The sequence below is a fragment of the Arvicola amphibius genome, chromosome X (genome assembly GCF_903992535.2).
Source record: "Arvicola amphibius chromosome X, mArvAmp1.2, whole genome shotgun sequence".
NCBI classification, from domain to species: Eukaryota; Metazoa; Chordata; class Mammalia; order Rodentia; family Cricetidae; genus Arvicola; species Arvicola amphibius.
The window spans coordinates 58,777,796-58,796,382 of record NC_052065.1 but is presented as its reverse complement, the minus strand read 5'-3'; the positions used below and the strand labels follow the sequence as shown (position 1 = coordinate 58,796,382).

General features: G+C 44.2%; 2 protein-coding genes and 1 non-coding gene across 4 annotated transcripts; 1 reads left to right on the top strand and 2 right to left on the bottom strand.

The window, feature by feature from the left end:
- The first annotated feature begins 149 nt into the window (after positions 1-149).
- Pdzd11 (PDZ domain containing 11) lies at positions 150-3,212 on the top strand. Of its 2 annotated transcripts, none has more exons than XM_038316643.2 (7): positions 150-216; positions 704-803; positions 1,215-1,298; positions 1,469-1,525; positions 2,176-2,274; positions 2,500-2,560; positions 2,709-3,212. In XM_038316643.2, the coding sequence occupies exons 2-7, from the start codon at positions 717-719 to the stop codon at positions 2,741-2,743; spliced, it is 423 nt and encodes a 140-aa protein (XP_038172571.1). In that variant the 5' UTR covers positions 150-216; positions 704-716; the 3' UTR covers positions 2,744-3,212. The 2 variants fall into 2 exon arrangements, with proteins under 2 accessions (XP_038172571.1, XP_038172572.1); XM_038316644.2 differs by having other exon boundaries at positions 171-347.
- Positions 3,041-18,161, bottom strand: Arr3 (arrestin 3). Its single transcript, XM_042054322.1, is given in 16 exon segments — positions 3,041-3,184; positions 7,098-7,182; positions 9,252-9,363; positions 9,620-9,740; positions 9,919-10,013; positions 10,016-10,053; positions 10,675-10,742; positions 11,413-11,438; positions 11,441-11,471; positions 11,571-11,704; positions 11,707-11,769; positions 14,619-14,815; positions 17,669-17,720; positions 17,723-17,732; positions 17,874-17,904; positions 18,154-18,161. Coding segments are annotated over 16 exon segments (1,215 nt in total).
- Positions 8,386-8,549, bottom strand: LOC119805655. Its single transcript, XR_005283964.1, has one exon. It is a non-coding gene; the product is annotated as a U1 spliceosomal RNA (small nuclear RNA).
- Positions 18,162-18,587: the final 426 nt, after the last annotated feature.

Below are 18,587 nucleotides of genomic sequence, written 5' to 3'. Positions count from 1 at the left end.
CAAATTGAGCCCCGAGGCGCCAGCCAATCGCAGCGCAGACAGCCCGGCTGGGAGCAGCGCGTGAGCACGCACAACGTGACGCCGCTGGCTAGGGCTTGGGAACCGGCTCGCTGCTAGCGAGCTCCGCCCACACTCGCTGGCAGCCGGCATCCGCTTCCGGTTCCTGGGCCGAACTGGCCGCGAGCCAGGGCGCCGCGGAGGGAGGCCTGTTTGCCGGTGAGGTGGTGCTGCGTTAAGTGGTCGTGAGCGCGGGCTTCGGGAGGGAGGCAGGACCTGGATCTGGAAAGGAGCCGGTGCCGACGGAGTCCATCTGTGGACGGCGCGTTTACTAAGCACCTCTAGAGAAGGTGGGGCGGCGCCTGGCCCCAAGCCCTACGGGAGAGAGTTGGCACTCCCTTGCTGTTTTAAAGTAGATCTTTGTAGCTGCGTTCTAATTTCCCCTTCTCTGGGTTGAAGGCGGTGACACCTATATTTCTAGAATTGTGAGAAATGAGAACATGCCGTTAGAGTGCTTAACAAGGTGCTAGGCATTTAGATATTTAGAAAAATTGATAAGTTTTTCTTTTGCCCCCTTGTCCCCCTCCAATCTCAACACGTCCATGCTGCTAGGCCCATAAATGGATGGCCTTAGGGTGGAACGCTTTCTGAAACAGAGCTTAGCCCTTTGAAAATCATTTTGTTTGCGTTGATTTCTCCTTTTCAGGGTTTTGCCTGAAATGGATACCCGGATCCCTTATGATGACTACCCAGTGGTTTTCCTGCCTGCCTATGAGAATCCCCCAGCATGGATTCCTCCTCATGAGGTGGGAGCCATCTGCGTTCCTGAATAAGGGATACCTACCTCCAAGTGTGAGATCTATGAGAGATAACGTAGCAAGATCGTGCAGCTCAATGGAGAGTGAATCAAGGGGTGAATTCCAAACGGGGACCCATAGGAAACTTCTTGTAGTATCATCTTTACAGGGCCTTTCACGCCAGTGAATGCCGAAAACTAGGAATCATAGTTTCCATTCTGTCAATAAAATAGGGATCTATGGGGCTGCTAGCAGGTCCTGACTGTGGGGTCCTGACTGTGGTGTCTGTTCCGTATAAACTGAGTCTGTGACTTTCTCACTTCCTAGCCCTAAGTTAGCTGGTTTATTGATGTTCTAGAAGAAGTTAGGTGTGATAATTAAGATTGGCAGTAAGATTTCTGAGGTTGCTGTGTCTTGCAGAGAGTGTACCACCCAGACTACAACAATGAGTTGACCCAGTTTCTGCCCCGGATCGTCACACTGAAGAAGCCCCCTGGTGCACAGGTAAACTTATAGAAGCTGCTAATCTCGCCTTACATTTTGGCCATGCCAGAGGTTGGACTTGGTTGGGGCTTGGATGTGAATTGGGAAGTAGGTGGCCAGAGTAGTGTCGTTTTCTTCTGAGTACACTGATGTTCCTACATATTCTTGTGTCTGTGATTTTTGTCTTACAGCTGGGATTTAACATCCGAGGAGGAAAGGCCTCCCAGCTAGGCATCTTCATCTCCAAGGTCTGTGCATGAATGTGTGTGTGGCAGGCTGTATGGCTAGCTACTTCCCTTTTAACAAAGGGTATTTATTAAAATACACTGGATGACCCGGTGGAGTCATAGAATGGGCATAATAGGAACTCACCCTTTCCGTCTCAAAATTGCATTTGGGTCAGGTGTGGTGGGGTATGCCAGTAATCCGAGGACTCCAGAGGCAGGAGCGGGAAGGTCAGGAGTAGGCAATAAGAATCTATAAAGCAGGCTAGGTGGTGGTGGCGCACACCTTTAATCCAAGCACTCTAGAAGCAGAGGCAGGTGGATCTCTTGAGTTTAAGGACAGCTGGGACCAAACAACAAAAAAAGAATCTATAAAGCCAACTGAATGCCTTTGATCCCAGCACTCGGGAGGCAGAGGAGGTGAATCTCTGAGTTCAAGGCTGCCTGGTATACAGATCAAGTTTCAGCACTACACAGAGAAACCCTGTCTCAAAAAAATAACCAAAAAAATCTAAAAAGCCAAAAACAAATCGAGAACCAGATTTCATTTGGCAGTCCGCTTATCTCCCTGTAGTGTCACAGAAAATGGCAAACACTTGAGCAACTCTGAATTTCCCCTGCCATCTCCTGGAATTACTCCATCTCAGTTATGTGTGTTATCCCTTTACTAACAGGTCATTCCAGACTCTGATGCACATCGAGCAGGACTTCAAGAAGGGGACCAAGTTCTGGCTGTGAATGATGTGGATTTCCAGGATATTGAGCACAGCAAAGTAAGCATAGCACATGGGCTATAGTCGTATAAGAAGCCATCTCAGGTAGGACAGGCTGGACGGGATTAGCCTTATCTGTAAGAAAGCATCTCTTCAAGGGAAATGCACCAGAAGAGAGCAACTCTCGGTGACCTAGATGTTTGAAGTGGCATACTACATTCCTTTGGTATGTTTCTGTCCTGGGTAACCTCTCATCATTTGTACAAGCTGCTGTGTTCCTTCCAGGCTGTTGAAATCCTGAAGACAGCCCGAGAAATCAGCATGCGTGTGCGCTTCTTTCCTTACAGTAAGACAACTTTTTTTTCCCTTACGTGGCAGGGCTCTAGATACCTAGAACTCTTTTTAATATGGAGAACAGCAAACCCTGGAAGTTGGGAATGGGGAAATTGGGAGCTCAGCCCAAAAATAATGTGGTGTGTTCTTTCTTACCCCAGATTATCATCGCCAAAAAGAGAGGACTGTGCACTAGAGGCTTGCAGCTCATAGCCCTCCATGTGGAATCTGCCTGAGCAAGCCGGCTAGCCCTCTGAGATGCAGTCGGGAAATTCTACTCTCAGCGCCTTCCTGGCTTAGCGGGTGGGGAGGATGGGGAGCAGCTTACTAGCTGCATTCTGTATCAACTGTACTGTCCTTGGAGTTCCCCTAGTTTCCTAGGTGAGTTTCATTCTGGAAAAGGAGAGAGCTGGTGATGTTTGTAGCCTGTGTGGAAAGCCAGCTGGAAAGCCACTGGCAGTTATCAGGTACCACAGATGGGTCACTTAGCATTTTATTTGTAGAAATCAGAGAATCTGGGGACCTTCCATCTCATTTGCCTAGCCATGCCACCTAGTCCTTGTACATATACTTTGGAGTCCCATACACTTGGGAGACTCCGAAGAGACACTGGTTTTGCCCCTTCCTCCTCATCCCCCTAAAGTAAAAACACAGTACCAAACAAATATGGCTTGAGTGATACTATATGAATGTAAAATACCACTGAGTTAAAAAAAAACCTACAACAACCAAACATTGAAAGAAACAGCAACATCAAACCTACTTTACAACTATCTGTATCTGGCTAGAATACTTGGGAGGTTAAAGAATAACCAAGGGATGCCTAGGTTCAAGGGCCCTGCAGGCTAAAACTGTCCCTTCCCCAGGAGTGTTAGGCTGTCTGCTACAGGGGCTGGTATTAATATATTCTCCTTTCCCATGTTCTCTGATCTGGAACTTAAACCAAAGAAGTAGCATGGATACACTGCTTCTCACAAGCAGCAGTAGGAAACTGGTTCATGATTTCCCACTTGTAGTTTGAGTAGCGCTAACTGCCAACTTCCTTTTTCTGATCCCACCCTCAAATAACTTTTTGTCCTCTTAGATATTTAGTGACTGGCCATTAGATACTACAGAAATCACATCTGTGCCATCTCCACTGACATCAACATACCATTCAGAATTTAAAGTTTTTTTTATTCCCTCTGAAGAAGGTGCTGCTGCAGTGAAAGCCCGAATTTTGACTTAAAATCCTATGGAGAGTCATCAAGATGGCTCTCTGGGTTGACAATCTGCATTCAACCCCTGGGACCCACATGGTAGAAGGAGAGAACTGATTCCCAAAGTTGTCTGTTGTCCTCCACCTGCAGGCTTTGGCATGCAAGCACATACAAGAATCCTGGGGAGCTGAACTGAATCTCTTAATTCCTTCTGGAGAGTGAATCTTTGGTTTGTGGGAGAACTAGAAATCTACCTATTTAAATAAACAAGGTAAATCAATTTTTCAGATGGATGACATGCAGAAACTGGCTCTTCCCATGAATCCTACCCCAGCTATACTAAAGGTATTGCTCGATGCTCAGTTCTGTTACTGGCACTGTACCTTCTGAACAGAGCTGGAGGTAGAATTAGTTTAAGTCTTCGTGAGAAATCTATCCTCTAATTTGCTCTGCTGACCCCTGGTGGCCATCTGAGAAGGAAAAGCATGGATATTTCCGCAAAACCTATTGGCTGAGTCTACCAAACAACGTTAAAGTCAAGACTCTTTCCATGGTTAATAAATTTGTGTTGAGTTTTTTTTTCCTGAGACAGGTTCTTGCTACATAGTCCAAGCTGGCCTTGGACTCGGGATCTTCCCACTTCATCCTCCGAAACTCAGAGATCACAGGTGTACACTACTACACCCAGCTGTGGTTAACGTGTGTGTGTGTGTGTGTGTGTGTGTGTGTGTGTGTGTAGGTCCGAATCAGCTATTCCTCAATCACTTTCCACCTTATCTTTTGGAGACAGTGTCTCTCACTGAACCTGAATCTCTTTTATTTGACTGGCCTGTTTGGCAAGGAAGTCCCAGGGAGCTTCCTCTCTCTGCCTCCCCGGTGCTGGGATTACAGGTGTGTGCTGCCACATCCAGGATACGTTTTTTTTTGAGACAGTTTCTCTATTATGTATCTCTGGATGTTGTGGAATTTACTATGTAGACTAGGCTGGCCTCAAGCTTAGATCCACTTGCCTCTGCTGGGATTAAAGGTATGCGCCAATATAACAGACTAGACATCCAGCATTTTTAAGTGCACTATGGGACTCAAACTCATGTCCTCATGTTTGTTCAGCTAATACTTTCCTGACTAAAACAGCTCTGTAGCCTCCAGCTGAGATTATTCCTCACCACTAATTTATTAATTCAGCACTCAGATTTTACATCTAAGGTACAGGGAACATTGCAGAAAAGGGGGATGGTGTGGAAATATGTCAGAGCCAGAGGATAGAAAGGAGAGCTTTCTTCTGTCTTCTGGATATAACATAGCCTTGTAGTCACGAACACACCACAGCTATGGCTACCTGCATAAGAACTTTTGAGATTTGTAGGATGAGCTGGGGGAAGCCCATAGAAGCTTCTTGTAAAGATCTTGCTCTAGGATAGCAGTTGTCAACATGTAGGTCATGACCCCTTTGAGGGGTTGACCGACCCTTTCACAGAGGTCACCTAAGACCATCGGAAAACAGGCATTTACATTATAGTTTATAACAGCAATATTACAGTTTATGAAGTAGCAATGAAGTAACACAATTTTGTGGCTGGGGTCACCATAACATGAAAGGGTTGCAGCATTAGGAAGCTTTAGAACCACTGCTTTAGGACGAGGTTCACGGGTATTCCTTATTTTAATTTTACTAATGTGGTTATTGTTCTAAATAAGATTCTTCAAGGCCCAGTAGAGTGCCACTGAGCTGGATTTCAGGTTAAATTTCATTTAATGTAGGTGGCTTGCGGGAAGCTTGTGAACCTGGCCTTTTAGTCGTCAATGAAGATAGGGTGCTCTGTGTCACTGAGAAGTTAGGAGATGGAGTAAAAGGAGCTGACTACTTCTGGGAGCTGCTTTATTTGAAGTATAGGAGTTGGAAGAGAGTATTAAAGCCATAACCCAGCCAGGTGTGGTGGTGCACGCCTTTGATCCCAACACTTAGGAGACAAAGGCAAAGAGGATCTCTGTGAGTTCTAGGCCAAACTAGTTTACACAGCAAGCTCCAGGACAGCCCGGACTACATAGAACAGTGGTTCACAACCTTCCCTTTGACCCTTCATACAGTTCCTCATGTTCTGGTGACTCCCAACCATAAAATCATTTCCGTTGCTACTTCATAACTAATTTTGCTACTGTTATGAATTATAATTAAATATCAGTTTTCCCGTGGTCTCAGGTGACCCCTGTGAAAGGGTTGTTCAACCCCTTTCAAGGGGTTGCAGCCCACACATTGTGAGCCACTGACATAGAGAGACCCTGTCTCAAAAACAAACCAGCTGGGCAGTGGTAGCACATGTCTTTACTCGTAACACTTGAGAAGCAGAGGCAGGCAGATTCTGAATTCAGGGTCATCCTGGCCTACAAATGAGTGCCAGGACAGCCAGGACTGTTACACAGAGAAACCCTGTCTCCATAAACCAAAACAAATCCACCATCACCCTAAGGATGGGAAGGAATAGCTGCTATGGGAAGCCCAAATTGGGCAATGATGACCTAAGGCATAGATAGCGGAAAGGGGTTTTGATGCCTGAATTCTGAAAGTTCTCAAGTCAGTTTTCAGCCCCTAGGTTTTATGAGATGGTAGGAGAGTTGAGATGAGTTCAGTCTCCTAGGGACAACTTCTAGTAAAAATGAGGAGTTCTGACCACATGGTCTTCACTTAAAGTCCGCGAAGGAGCTACCTTTGGCTAACGTTAGTTCTGTTTTCTATTACCACTCAAGCAGAAAGTTTGTCCTGGCTTTTAACATTGAGTGAAGCTTGCTGCTCTGCCTTCACTCTCCCTACCCCCGGAAAAGCTAAGAAAAAAAGATGCGCCCTTTTTCCAGGAGTGGAGGTGAAGCCTGGTTCAGTCTTGAAAGCAACACTTAGAGGAAGCTTTTAAAAATTCCATCATAAAACAGAAGTAGGCGGCCGGGCGGTGGTGGCGCACGCCTTTAATCCCAGCACTCGGGAGGCAGAGGCAGGCGGATCTCTGAGTTCGAGGCCAGCCTGGTCTACGAGAGCTAGTTCCAGAACAGGCTCTAGAAACTACAGGGAAACCCTGTCTCGAAAAACCAAAAAAAAAAAAAAAACCCAAAAAACAAAACAAAAAAACCAAATAGCAGTAGGCAAGGGGGAGGGGTACAGCTTCCAAGCCTCATACTGACTTACCTGGCAAGGATGGAGAGGGACACGAAATGGCTCATAAGTGGCTCTGCAGTCCCATGAGGAAATTTCTTTGCTCTTTTCCCTCCTTTTTTTTCTGGGTCTCCCCTCACCTATATGTTCCCTGAAAACCTAAGCATCCTATTTACCTCTACCCAGACCAACTGGAAACCTTCACTTACCCCTCCATAGGACACCATCAGGTTGACTCTAACTTTGTAGGATACCAGGATCCCCAGAAGCTCCCTGTTCATCCCAGCTTGAAGACTTGATATTGTAGTGTCAAGTTGGGGATGTTAGGAATATAATTGAATCTAGCTCCCCCAAATCCTGTGGTTTTCTATTACCATGCCCTGTTGCCTATGTCTTTTCCCAAAAGATATCGCAGGCTATAATTGCTTTTACCCAGCTGGGATGACATTTTTCTTCCTACAATTCCATTTGACTGGGTTACTGTCTGTTCAAGGGCCTTTTTTTAAAAAAAAAAAAATTGACTATAACTACTCTGCTTGATTTCCAGGAGCCAAAGCAATCTAGCCTCATCTACTTCTCTCTTTTCTGCCCTAACTCCTGAACTCCTAACACACCTAGAACACAGCCTAGACAGAACCGCCTTCCTTTTTTGCTCCTAAAAATGCCATGTGGGATTCCTACCTTCTAGCTTCTTCCCATGCCAGGTTTCCAGTCTGGAATGTTCCTTTCTTCTATTATTAATATCCAGATTTTACCCATTCTTCGAGATCTAGCTCATTCTATCTCCTCTGAGAATGTCTTACCAGCTATGCTGGCCTTTAACTTCCACTGGACTCATAATATGACCCACATGCAGCTAACACTTAGCTGCTGGATTCTATTTGCTTTCCTCTGTGTTCCTCATCCAGGCCGTATATTGACTGAAGGCAAAGATAGCCTTAAATTTCTTTGTATAATCTGATTGTGTTGCAGAGGAATGAACTTGTAATAAGCGCTCAATAAAAACCCGATGATTGAAAAATAAGTTACCAAAAGCTGTAAGAATCTTGGGGTAGTCTTTTGGTTGCTTTTGGGGTGCTTTTGGATCTCTCTATAAAATAATGCTCTTTGAATAATTTCTAAGGCTATTTCTAAAAATAATGGCCTGTAGATAGTCGTTTGGTAAGGCATGGGGAGAACTGGGCAATCATGATTGTAGGTGGCAGACAAATGGCTTTGGTGAGAAACACAACTAATGCTAATCTGAAGGCATAGAACCAAACGAATGGCACCAAAGAATTCTATCAATTTCTGTCATATAGTTCTCATTTTATATCCTCCTTTTCTGCTATTTCTTATCTCCTAACCTTCTACTCGATTCTATCTTCTCTAGATAGTAGCTATTGTGGAGGTCACATGTTTAGAGCCAGATGGCATGTAATAGAATCCTATCTGCCTCATAATCACTGAAACTTGAACAAGTCCCTTGTCTTTAAGCCCCAGAGTTCTCCCCCCCTCCCAGGGAAAGCGCAAACTCAGTCCCCCACTAACAAAAATTATGCAGTCGAGTTTCCTGCATTTGGGAAAATCGCAGGCATCAACACACCCCAAGTGCAATGGGTGAGCCTCACCCTGGGAAAACCACCTGTGTGATCATGGTATCTCCCCTGCCAGGTAAGTATAAGCCTCAGAGTTCATATGTGTAAGTCGAATACCATACCTGCCCAGGGAACCTAAATAGTATTCTTAGGAAGGGAAGATGGATGTAAAGCTTTCGTGAATTGTGTCTTGTTTTCATTTTCTATTATTAGTACATTTTTATTTCTCCATTTTGTGCCCTTGCATGGATGTGGGGGTACAGGTGGCATGATAAACGGGGAGGTCAGAGGGCAATACGAGTTGATTCTCTCCTTCATGCGGATCCTGGGGATTGAACTCAAGCAGTGAGCTAAAGAAGTGCCTTTCCTTGTTGAGACATCACACCAGCCCCATTTGTGTCATTTTGGTGACAGGGTCTCGCTGTACAGCCTAGGCAGACCTCATACTTGTTTTTCTCCTGCCTCAGTGCTGACCCTTAAGTGTGCTAGGATTACAAGCAAGCACCCCCGTGACTGGTTTGGACTGTAAAATCTTATATAACAAAGATACTCTGTTCTGTGCATTTTCCTTTCTCATTACCGAAGACCTCAGCTTCCTATCGGTCCCATAGGTATTCATTTAGCTTGAGGCTGGCTCTGAGGCCTGTGAGTGTGCTGAACACTAGCTGAGGGGCATTTTAAAAGACAAATAACCTCAAACAAAGAAGAAACCTCAGAGCCATACATTCAGCATGTAGGATGGGTTAAGGGTAGAAAGTAGAAGCTGCAAATTACCTATGAGCTTACATTGTGCTAGAGGCCAAATTGGTGCCTTCGTGCTTGAGTTTGCCGTTCAGTGCCAGGCCCTGTTTCTGGTAGTAGGCAGCCAGAAGTGGAGTTACTGCCAAGGTCCGTGACCCTATACATATGCAGTAAGTTGTCATCGCATGTTTGCTTTTGTTTTTTCCAGACAGGGTTTCTCTGTGTAGCCCTGGCTGTCCTGGAACTTGCTCTCTAGACCAGGCTGGCCTCGAACTCAGAGATCCTCCTGCCTCTCCTTCCCGAGTGCTGGGATTAAAGGCGTGTGCTGCCCCCACCCAGCAGTGATCACATGTTTTAATAGGCCTGTTTGGGAAAGAAAACTAAGATAAATGTAAATGAGTAAGAAGTCCAGCTGTGTTTTAGAACCTGTGGTCTGGGGGTTAGATGCAGAGCGATCTTGAGTCTTTAGATGACCTTGTTGGTACAGTTGTTGATAGGAGCATGGACAGAAATAGCTTCTCCATGGTAGTGAACCTGAACCAGAAGAAGGTTGGAGGGAGTATGCCCAAACCTAAATGTAGAATTTTCATTTCCTTCAAAATGTTGTTGCCCTGACTCCCATGTCTGCCTACTCGAGTTAAGACATCAGTAAAAAGGGGATATCCGAGGGGTTCTAATGTAAGGGGATAGGATATAGGTGGGTATCACCAACCTCCCTGTCCATCCAGGCCTGGAGTTGTTGGGGTTGAGCTGATGAGAAGAAGCTGCAAATGGTCTGTGCACGGGGACCAGGGTCTGGTTCCGGGGTGAAAACTGCACTTTCTGTGTAACCAGATGCACAGAATCGCTGAATAGAGGCCAAGGGATAAGATCGAAATCTCATTCTAGAACCACAGACAACTCCATACTACCCTTAAGTCTCTGTGTTTACTTGGGGATGGAGGTGGGGAAAGGCCTCCCTCAGAGAATGCCTGAATCCTTGGTGTTCTATAAACCAAGGGGTTGCAAACTGGCCCACTGACTAAATCTGTCCTGTTTCTTGTTTATCTATGGCCTGCAATCTAAGAATTAGGCCTGCAGTTGTAAATGGCTAAAACAAAGAAAAAGCCATAGTCTCTGACAGATGTTAGATAAAATCTAAGTGTCGGTGTCCAAGAATTCAGTTTTGTTCGTATGCAGCAACACGTTTTCCTTTCTTTAGTATCCATGACTACGCAAGCACCACAGCAGCAGAGTTCTGCATGGCAACCAAGACATGGGAGCCCACAGAATGTACATATGCATCATTTGTCTTTTTACACGCCTCCCAACCCATGTCCTAGAGTGAAGAAGGAAAGTGAGGAGGGAATCAGAGCAGGACATCCAAGTTGGTGGCAATGGTGCTATGGTAACTAGGTCTGCTTCTGTCCTAAGAGCAGGGTCTGTGGTGGATGCATAAGGCAAGGATTTGAGGAAGACCAAGGAATACCTCTTAGGGATTTTCTCATTCAGATTTTCTGCACAGAAACTCTTCCCTTCAAAGTCCATCCCACACAGCTGTAAAGAGTCAGGAACAAAGTGCATTTCTAATTCTATCCCTCCCTTCCTTGTGGGACCACATAAAAATGTCTTCATCCCTTAGCTGTCCATGTCTCCAATCTTGTCCATCTGTCTTCCTACACCCCATCGTAACTACATGTCTGTCTATCTGCTCTCTATCTGTTCGGAGCCAAAGCATTCCCCAGGTGCCTGTGAATTAAAAGTTTGTCCCCAGCTTATGTTTCTTTTCTTTTTAAGACAGGATCTCATTGGGTAGCCCTGGCTGACCTAGAAGCCACTATACTAACCAGGTTGGCTTCAAATTCAACAGAGATCTGCCTACCTCTGCCTTCCAAGTGCTGGGATTAAAAAAAGTGCACCACCACACCCAGCCTAGCTGATGTTTTTATTGGGAAGTGGTAAAAAAAATTAAGAGTTGAAACCTCAAGAGAGATTGGGAAAGTTTGGTTATTGCAGACATGCACTTCTTGGTTCCTCCCTGGACACTATGGAGTGACCAGACCTCTTCTGCCATAGGCTCCCACCATGATGGGACAAATGCCACAAATCCAGATCAACTGAATTGCTATAGACTGAACCATGAGAGAAAAAAAGACAAGAAAAGGTCTTCTTTTTAGGTTGACTCTGTCATTGGTGGAAAGGTGACTAGCGCACTGTCTTCCCTTGCCTTTCCTAAATTTTCAGGCCTAGGTGCAGTGTCACCGAACAGGGCAGGGTTGCAACCATCTAAGAAATCAAAAGGCGCTTAGCAAAATAGGGAGACCTTTTCCTGTTCTTTTATCTCTTAATCTCCTCTGGAAATTGCCCGAGACTTAACGTCAGTACCTGGAGTGTGAAAGGGTAGGCACTGGCCCCATGTTTGTGCAGAAGCTGCTCCTGTAAGGCTGTGAGGGGGCCCTGGAAGCTTCTGGGTTCAGCTGGAGTCACTTGCTTGGCCTGTACATAGAGATCTTTGCGCATGTCAGACCAATCACATCCAAGTCATCACGGCCATAGCGAAAAGCACATGTCAACATGACAAACACTGCAGGCAAAGGAGGAAAAAGAGTGACTTGTCAGAGCAGTAGTGAAGGAAATCCTAAATGGGGGATAGCAGGGCCCAGAGAGGACTCTATTATAATCCAAAAAGTGTGGTCATTAAGAAAAGGATCAACACATTTGATTGCAGGCAAATTTTAAACGTCTCTGTTAAAAGTTTCACAAATTAAAAAAGGAAATCCAGAGTTAACATATTTGAAGCACATATAACAGTTTAGCATCTGGAATATAAAGAACTCTGGGAGGCTGAGGAGATTGTTCAGTTGACAAAGAACTTGCTGCGAAAGCATAAGGACTTGCGTTTGATCCCATGTGAAAAGGTGGGGCGTGGTGGTGGTACAGCTTCTAATCCCAGTGCTGCTAGGTGGAGAGAGGTGAGGCCCTGAGGCTCAGTGGCCAGCCAGCCTAGTCTAACCAGTGAACTCCAGGACAGTGAGAGATCCCATCTCAGAAAACATGGTAGACGGTGCCTCTTGAGGAATGACACCCAAGGTTGGCCACTGGTCCCCACATATACCTGTTCACATGTGAATAAAATAACTGTTACAAATATGCCATTCTCAGAGTTTGCAAAGAATGAGGATGGCTTCTTAGTAGAAGCACAAGTGGAATGACTGGCCAATGATTTGTGTAGTCTCAGTAGTAATCAGATGCACTCAAATTAAAGCCACAGTGGGAAAACATTTCACACAGATCAGACTGTCAAAAATATTAAAGCCAGACAACACTAAGTGTTAATGAGGATGTAGCCCAATTGGAGTTCAAATGTACAATTGGTGGGAGCTACATTAATATAACCACTTTGGAAAACTGGTGCTGTCTAGTAAAATTGAATCTTTTCTCATCTTCACTTATGAATGGGGCTAAGGCCCTTATTAGAAAAGACTTATTAGCATCCATCTTTTTTTCCTGTTTCTTCTGCCACCTAAGGATACAGCATTCCTCCCCTCTGGAGGGCCCAGCAATAAGGCACAATTTTCGATGCAAAGAGAAGCTTTTACCTTGTTCCCATAATTTTGTTCTGTCTACTCCACCTACCTAATTTTCTGTCCTCTTAAAGGGCCAAGGCAGTTTTCTTTATTAATTAACCAATGAAAGAAACATAGACAGATAACTCTCCTCCATCATTTCCCCTTTTTCTGTTTAAACAAAAAAGAAAGGCTTTAACTTTAACATAGTAAAATTACATATAACAAAACAGTTATTAAGCAAGTATTACAGTTATAATGTTTAAATCTATTTTATCTTTTATCATAACTAAGGAAATCTATAACTATCTATTTATTTTTTAACTCTATCAAAGACTCCAGAAGGATATAATATTACCTAAGTAAACAAGAAATAAGTAACTTATAAAACTCTAGAAATGACAGAGACGACCTCCGCACACACCCCATCACATCTGCATTGACACACATGTATTATATTCATGTGTGCATATACAAACACGTAATAATAGCAACAAAATTTCAAAAATATTTCAGGTCAGGATACCTGGACTTTAATAGGACTTATAAAATTCCCTTGGCTTCTCTGAACGTGTTAGTATAACTGTCAAAAATAGGACTGGAGTTGAGGAGATAGCTCAGCGGGTAGCAGTGCTAGTTCCACAACCATGAGGACTGAGTTACAATCTCCAGAACCCACATCAAAAGCTGGACATGGCTGCACATGATTGTAATCCCAGCATTTGTGGGAAGAGACAATTGGATCCCAGAAGGTCACTGGCCTTCATGCCTTTCCAGCATGCTGGGCTCAGTTCAGTGAAAGACCCCCATCTCAAGTGCATACGTTATAGAGGATGACACCTGGAGGTCTCCTGTGGCCTCAGCATGTGGGTGAACAGGCATGCATACCTGTACACTCACAAGCATACACTGCCGCCACATTCACACAGCACATACATACATACCCTCAATACATGTAGACTTCACAAAAATCCTTAAGTAAAGAAAAAGTTAGGTAATGGTTCAGGATTCCCTTCTTCTACTTATTTATTTATGCATTTATTTATCTTGACACAGGGTACCCTGTAGCCTGAGGTAGTCTCGAACTCCTGAACATATGCCACCATGTCTGGTATAAAAATTCCTTTGATGCTTAATGTGGTATTTAGATGTAATCCCAGCACCTGGGAGGTGGAGGCAGGAGGATCAGGACTTCATGACTAACTTTAGCTCTGGAATGAGTAAGGCCAGAATGAGCTGCATAAGACCACATTTTTTTAACAAAGAAAGAAAAATAATTTTATTTGGAAGCATCCATAGATATGAATGATTGATGATGATGATGATGATGATGATGATGATGATGATGATGATGATAGAAGTCTTAGCAAAAAATGGAACAGGTACAAGCGAACTCATACTTTGCAGCTGTTATCTAAGATTAGGGTGAGACAGAAAGCCTCTGAACTATACTAATGGAGTGTGGGACGGGGTAGGCAGGTGTACTCCAAAACTCAAGTGACAGGGATGGAATCAAGGAAAGGTGGAGAACAGAGATGGGTAACTTTAAGTCTATCTGGAGTCTTAACACAGAAAACTGCCAACAGCCATGCGTGAATAGAAAACAACTTATTATAGATGTTGTGCATGATCCATAACTGCTGCATACACCAAAACGAAACCAAACTAAAGTAGAAGGGGAATGGTTAGGAAGGAGATCCTCGGGAATGGGTAATGGGGGATGAATATGATGACGATATAAAAATATGTAAGAAAGTGTCCTAAGCGCTGGCTCAGACTCGCAGAGCACTATCTGCCTCTGCCTTCCAAGAGAATAGGCCCTCCTGAAATGCTAGGCTTCGCATTACCACCAAGGCAGATCCCCAACCCTGCAATCCAACCCTTTCCATCTCCATGGCTTCTCGGTCTCTTGCTATCTTTCCTCCCTCCTCTGTAGTCAGAAGAAGGCTATGTCCTAGCAGAGGAAAGAGATGATGCTGAACTGCTGGGCTCAAATCAGAGCTTAGGCCGCACTCATTAACTTTGCTTTTTCCATGGCCCGAGTTAGGCACCCATAGCAAGGTGCTCCAAGAACAATTTATCAGGTTGACAACCTCTCCACAAAGGTTTCTAGACCCTTTCCTGACTTGTTCCTTATCTCTTTCATTTGGCCCTCCCCTTGCCTTCTTCAGACTTTTGGTGGTAGTACGGTGGTTATAGGGATCAAGCTTATGATCTTTTTTGAGGCAGGGTCTCTCTATGTAACCTTAGCTGGCATGGAACTCACTGTGTAGACTGGGCTGGCTCAAACTCGCAGGATCTCATACATTTTAGGCAAGCACCCCACCACTTAGCTTTCTTTTTACATTTTATTTTGAGACAAGCTCTCATTAAATTGCCCATTCTTGAACTTGTTTGTGATCATCCTGCCTGAGCAGCCCCAACCACCCTCAGTTACTGGGATTACAGGCCTACATTACCAGATCTGGTAGCTTGCTTTTACTTTCTTTTAAAAATCAATGTCTTCTCTAAATGGATCCATTTTTTAATCTTAATTATATGAAGCATAGACATACAATCTTGTGAGTATTAGAAAGTAGAATCGAAAAGAGAATCCAAAGCTCTACCTACCACAACATCCTATTCCAGAGAGAGCGGCCATGTTATTTATCTTCTGTGATTTGTTGCAAATTGTTTTGTTTCTGTAGCCGAACACAAAGTCATCTCAGGTATTTATAACTTGTCTCTCATTTCATTTTTGGAGTGAAACTTTTTTAAATTTCATGACCACTGTACCTTCACATGCATTTGTGAGAAGTAGCACAGAGGCCAGGTTGAGTGTTGTTAATGCAGTCCCGTCCCCACATCTTTTGTCTCACTCGCTGTTAGCACTCAATGGCATGAATAAGATACTTTCCATTAAAGCACACATCTCTGATGAAAAGGACATAAGACAATATGGTGGAAATGAGATGCCACTCAGAAAGTGACCAAACATAGAACTGGGGTTAAACTTCAGAAATGTGTATGATTTAAATGAACAATAATAATATAAAAGTCTGCTAAAGAAACATAAAAGAAATTCAAAGGAAACCAAAAAAATCTAATTTCTGAGTAAACGAGCATTTTGGGGGAGGTTAAGTTCTGACTACGTAGCTCTCCATTGGCCTGAAAGTTGCTATGCGTGCTACCCTGGCCTTGAACTTGTACTATGCTTCTTGACTCAGCCTCTCAGATACTGGGATAAATGGAGGCCATCATGCCAAGTAGCATGCAATTTTTACAAGTAAATATTTCCTTCCCTATGATGTTCTGGGCATTTTTAGGAATGTGCAGGGGGAGGGGCATTTAGAGGTTAGAAACAGAGTATTTGTTACTTATAAATAAGTTAGCTAACTCGTGGCTATCCTGCAAAGTTTCTCTGATATTTGAAACTTGCCAGAATGCTTATTCATGGTGCTTAATCTGGGAGAGGAAGGCACGTTTATTTCTCAACATCTAAGGGCTGTTTCTAGACTAGTCATCACCAACTGATTCCATCTTTTTTCCAGTTGAACCCAATTTTCAGTCCGGTTGGATCACAGTGGGGTTAATCCATAGTGCAAATTAAAAGGGGAAAATGCAGTGGAAAATATTTCTGTGCAAGCTTGAATTAGAGTTCTGCTGCCAGAGCGCTATCTCCTGCTGTTACTGCCTGTGCTTGTTATTCCTTTGGAATTTTTGTTAAAGGAGTGTTTAGGCAGTCTCTCTCTCTCTCTCTCTCTCTCTCTCTCTCTCTCTCTCTCTCTCTCTCTCTCTCTCTCTCCCTCCCTCCACACACACAGATACACAGACACAGACACACACACATACAAAATGAAGGAAAAGCTCAGTGGAATGACATATATCACAGCTTACAAAATGGAAGCCCAAGGGACACTTAGGGTACAAAATAGAAATAAATAAGTAAATAAATTGAATAGATAAAGACCTATGTAGGTCTTTAAAAATCTTTTAATGAGGCCGGGCGGTGGTGGCGCACGCCTTTAATCCCAGCACTCGGGAGGCAGAGGCAGGCGGATCTCTGTGAGTTCGAGGCCAGCCTGGTCTACAAGAGCTAGTTCCAGGACAGGCTCTAAAAAAAGCTGCAGAGAAACCCTGTCTCGAAAAACCAAAAAAAAAAAAAAATTTTAATGAGTTGTTAGCATTTGAAGGTCAAGAAATTTATGTAAAAATATGGGCTTTTCTGTGTCTTGGTTCACTCCATGGGCGTCTAAGCTTAAATGGAAACCAATTGTCGTGCAGGACTGCCATACCAATAATGGGGAAAAACAGAAATTTTGTAAAGACACTATTTTAACTTCAACACATATTTGCTTTGTGTAATTTTGAAGAGTATAATTTTATTTGTTCTCTAGAAGCATAGTTACTTCGAATACTCTTTGGAGGAAAAAATAAACAACCTTTTGAGATTTGGGTCCTATGAAGTGCTTACCGTGAGCTCCACTTCCAGTTCTTTTTACAACCAAAAGAATGTGGCCACATTATGCCCAAGTTCCTGGTTGTCAGAATCTGGTCGATAAAACACTCACACTTCCTGTGACTTTCCGGTTTCCTGATGCCCCTCTGGCCTAGGCTCTCATTCAGGTCGCCTGTGTTGCATGTTTGGCGTTTCTGCCTAGGAGCTGGTTCTCCTGCAGCTTACAAACTCAGTAAGGACTTCTATGTACTCCTTTAACCTTTTAAGTCAACAAGAATTGCTCCATCTGCAGAGAGAGGGAGAGGTGGCCTCCTGATCAGAAAACCATTGAGTGTGAATTCGACAGGGGTTGATTCCTGGAAAGATGCTTCCCTTCCTACCCTTCAATTGGCCTCATTGTTCTGCGTGGTCATGCTTGGCCTGTCTTTTACTTCCTGGCTCCCACTCCCTTCTCAGGCTCTTTCCCCCTTGGGACTCACTAATCAATGGGCTCCATCATGTCCAAATCATCCACGAAGCCTCATTTTCCTGGTACAGGGAAAGCTGGTGCGGATCAACTTGCTGGCTCAGTCTCAGCTATCTTTGAGTGAACAGTCCCAGAGCTCAGTCCGCCAAGACCTTGAGGGATGCGTCTGCTTGTCCCCTTTGCACTTTCATTTGCTCAGCTGGACCAGGTTCTCTTACCTTCCCACTGGAGCTAGTCTCCATAAACACTCTACAGGGTGCAGATCAGAAAGAGGAAGGGAGTTGGCAGATTAGGAAAGAGGAGAGAAAAGAAAGGGAAGTTTGGGGAACAGAAAAAGATTCCTAGGATTAGAAGAGGCTCCAAGAGCATGAGATAGATAGAGCAGAGCAAAGGTAGGGATAACTGGGGTAGGGCCCAAAGCTATGAACTCTTCCATCCCAAACTCAGGTTTGGATAAGGAACAATCCAGAGATCCAGAGCATTAGAAGGAATTCTTACGTGGACATGCTGGCCAAGGAATTTAGGTTGACTCTTTCCTGAGACAGGGAAAGGAGGAAAGCTCAGTTAATTAACCCCTACTTTCCTTGTCACACTCCAGTATCCCATAGAAATGCCCCTAGTATACTAGACACTTCCTTAAATACCAGACCGGCAACCAATGCTTCCTGTTCTTCCCCCTTCCTATGACACCTCTTCAGTTACACATTTGGCCAACTGGACAAGGGGAAAACACCTCCCTCCCTATTTGTTATAAGCCAATCTCTGTCTCTGTCTGTCTGTCTCTCTTTCTCTGTGTGTTTGTGTGTGTGTGTGTGTGTGTGTGTGTGTGCGCACATGCATGCATGTATGCATATGTGTGAAAATCAACAGGATGTCCAGTGTCTTCCTTGGTTGCTCCCTGTCTTATTTGTTTAACCTTTTCTATTTATCCC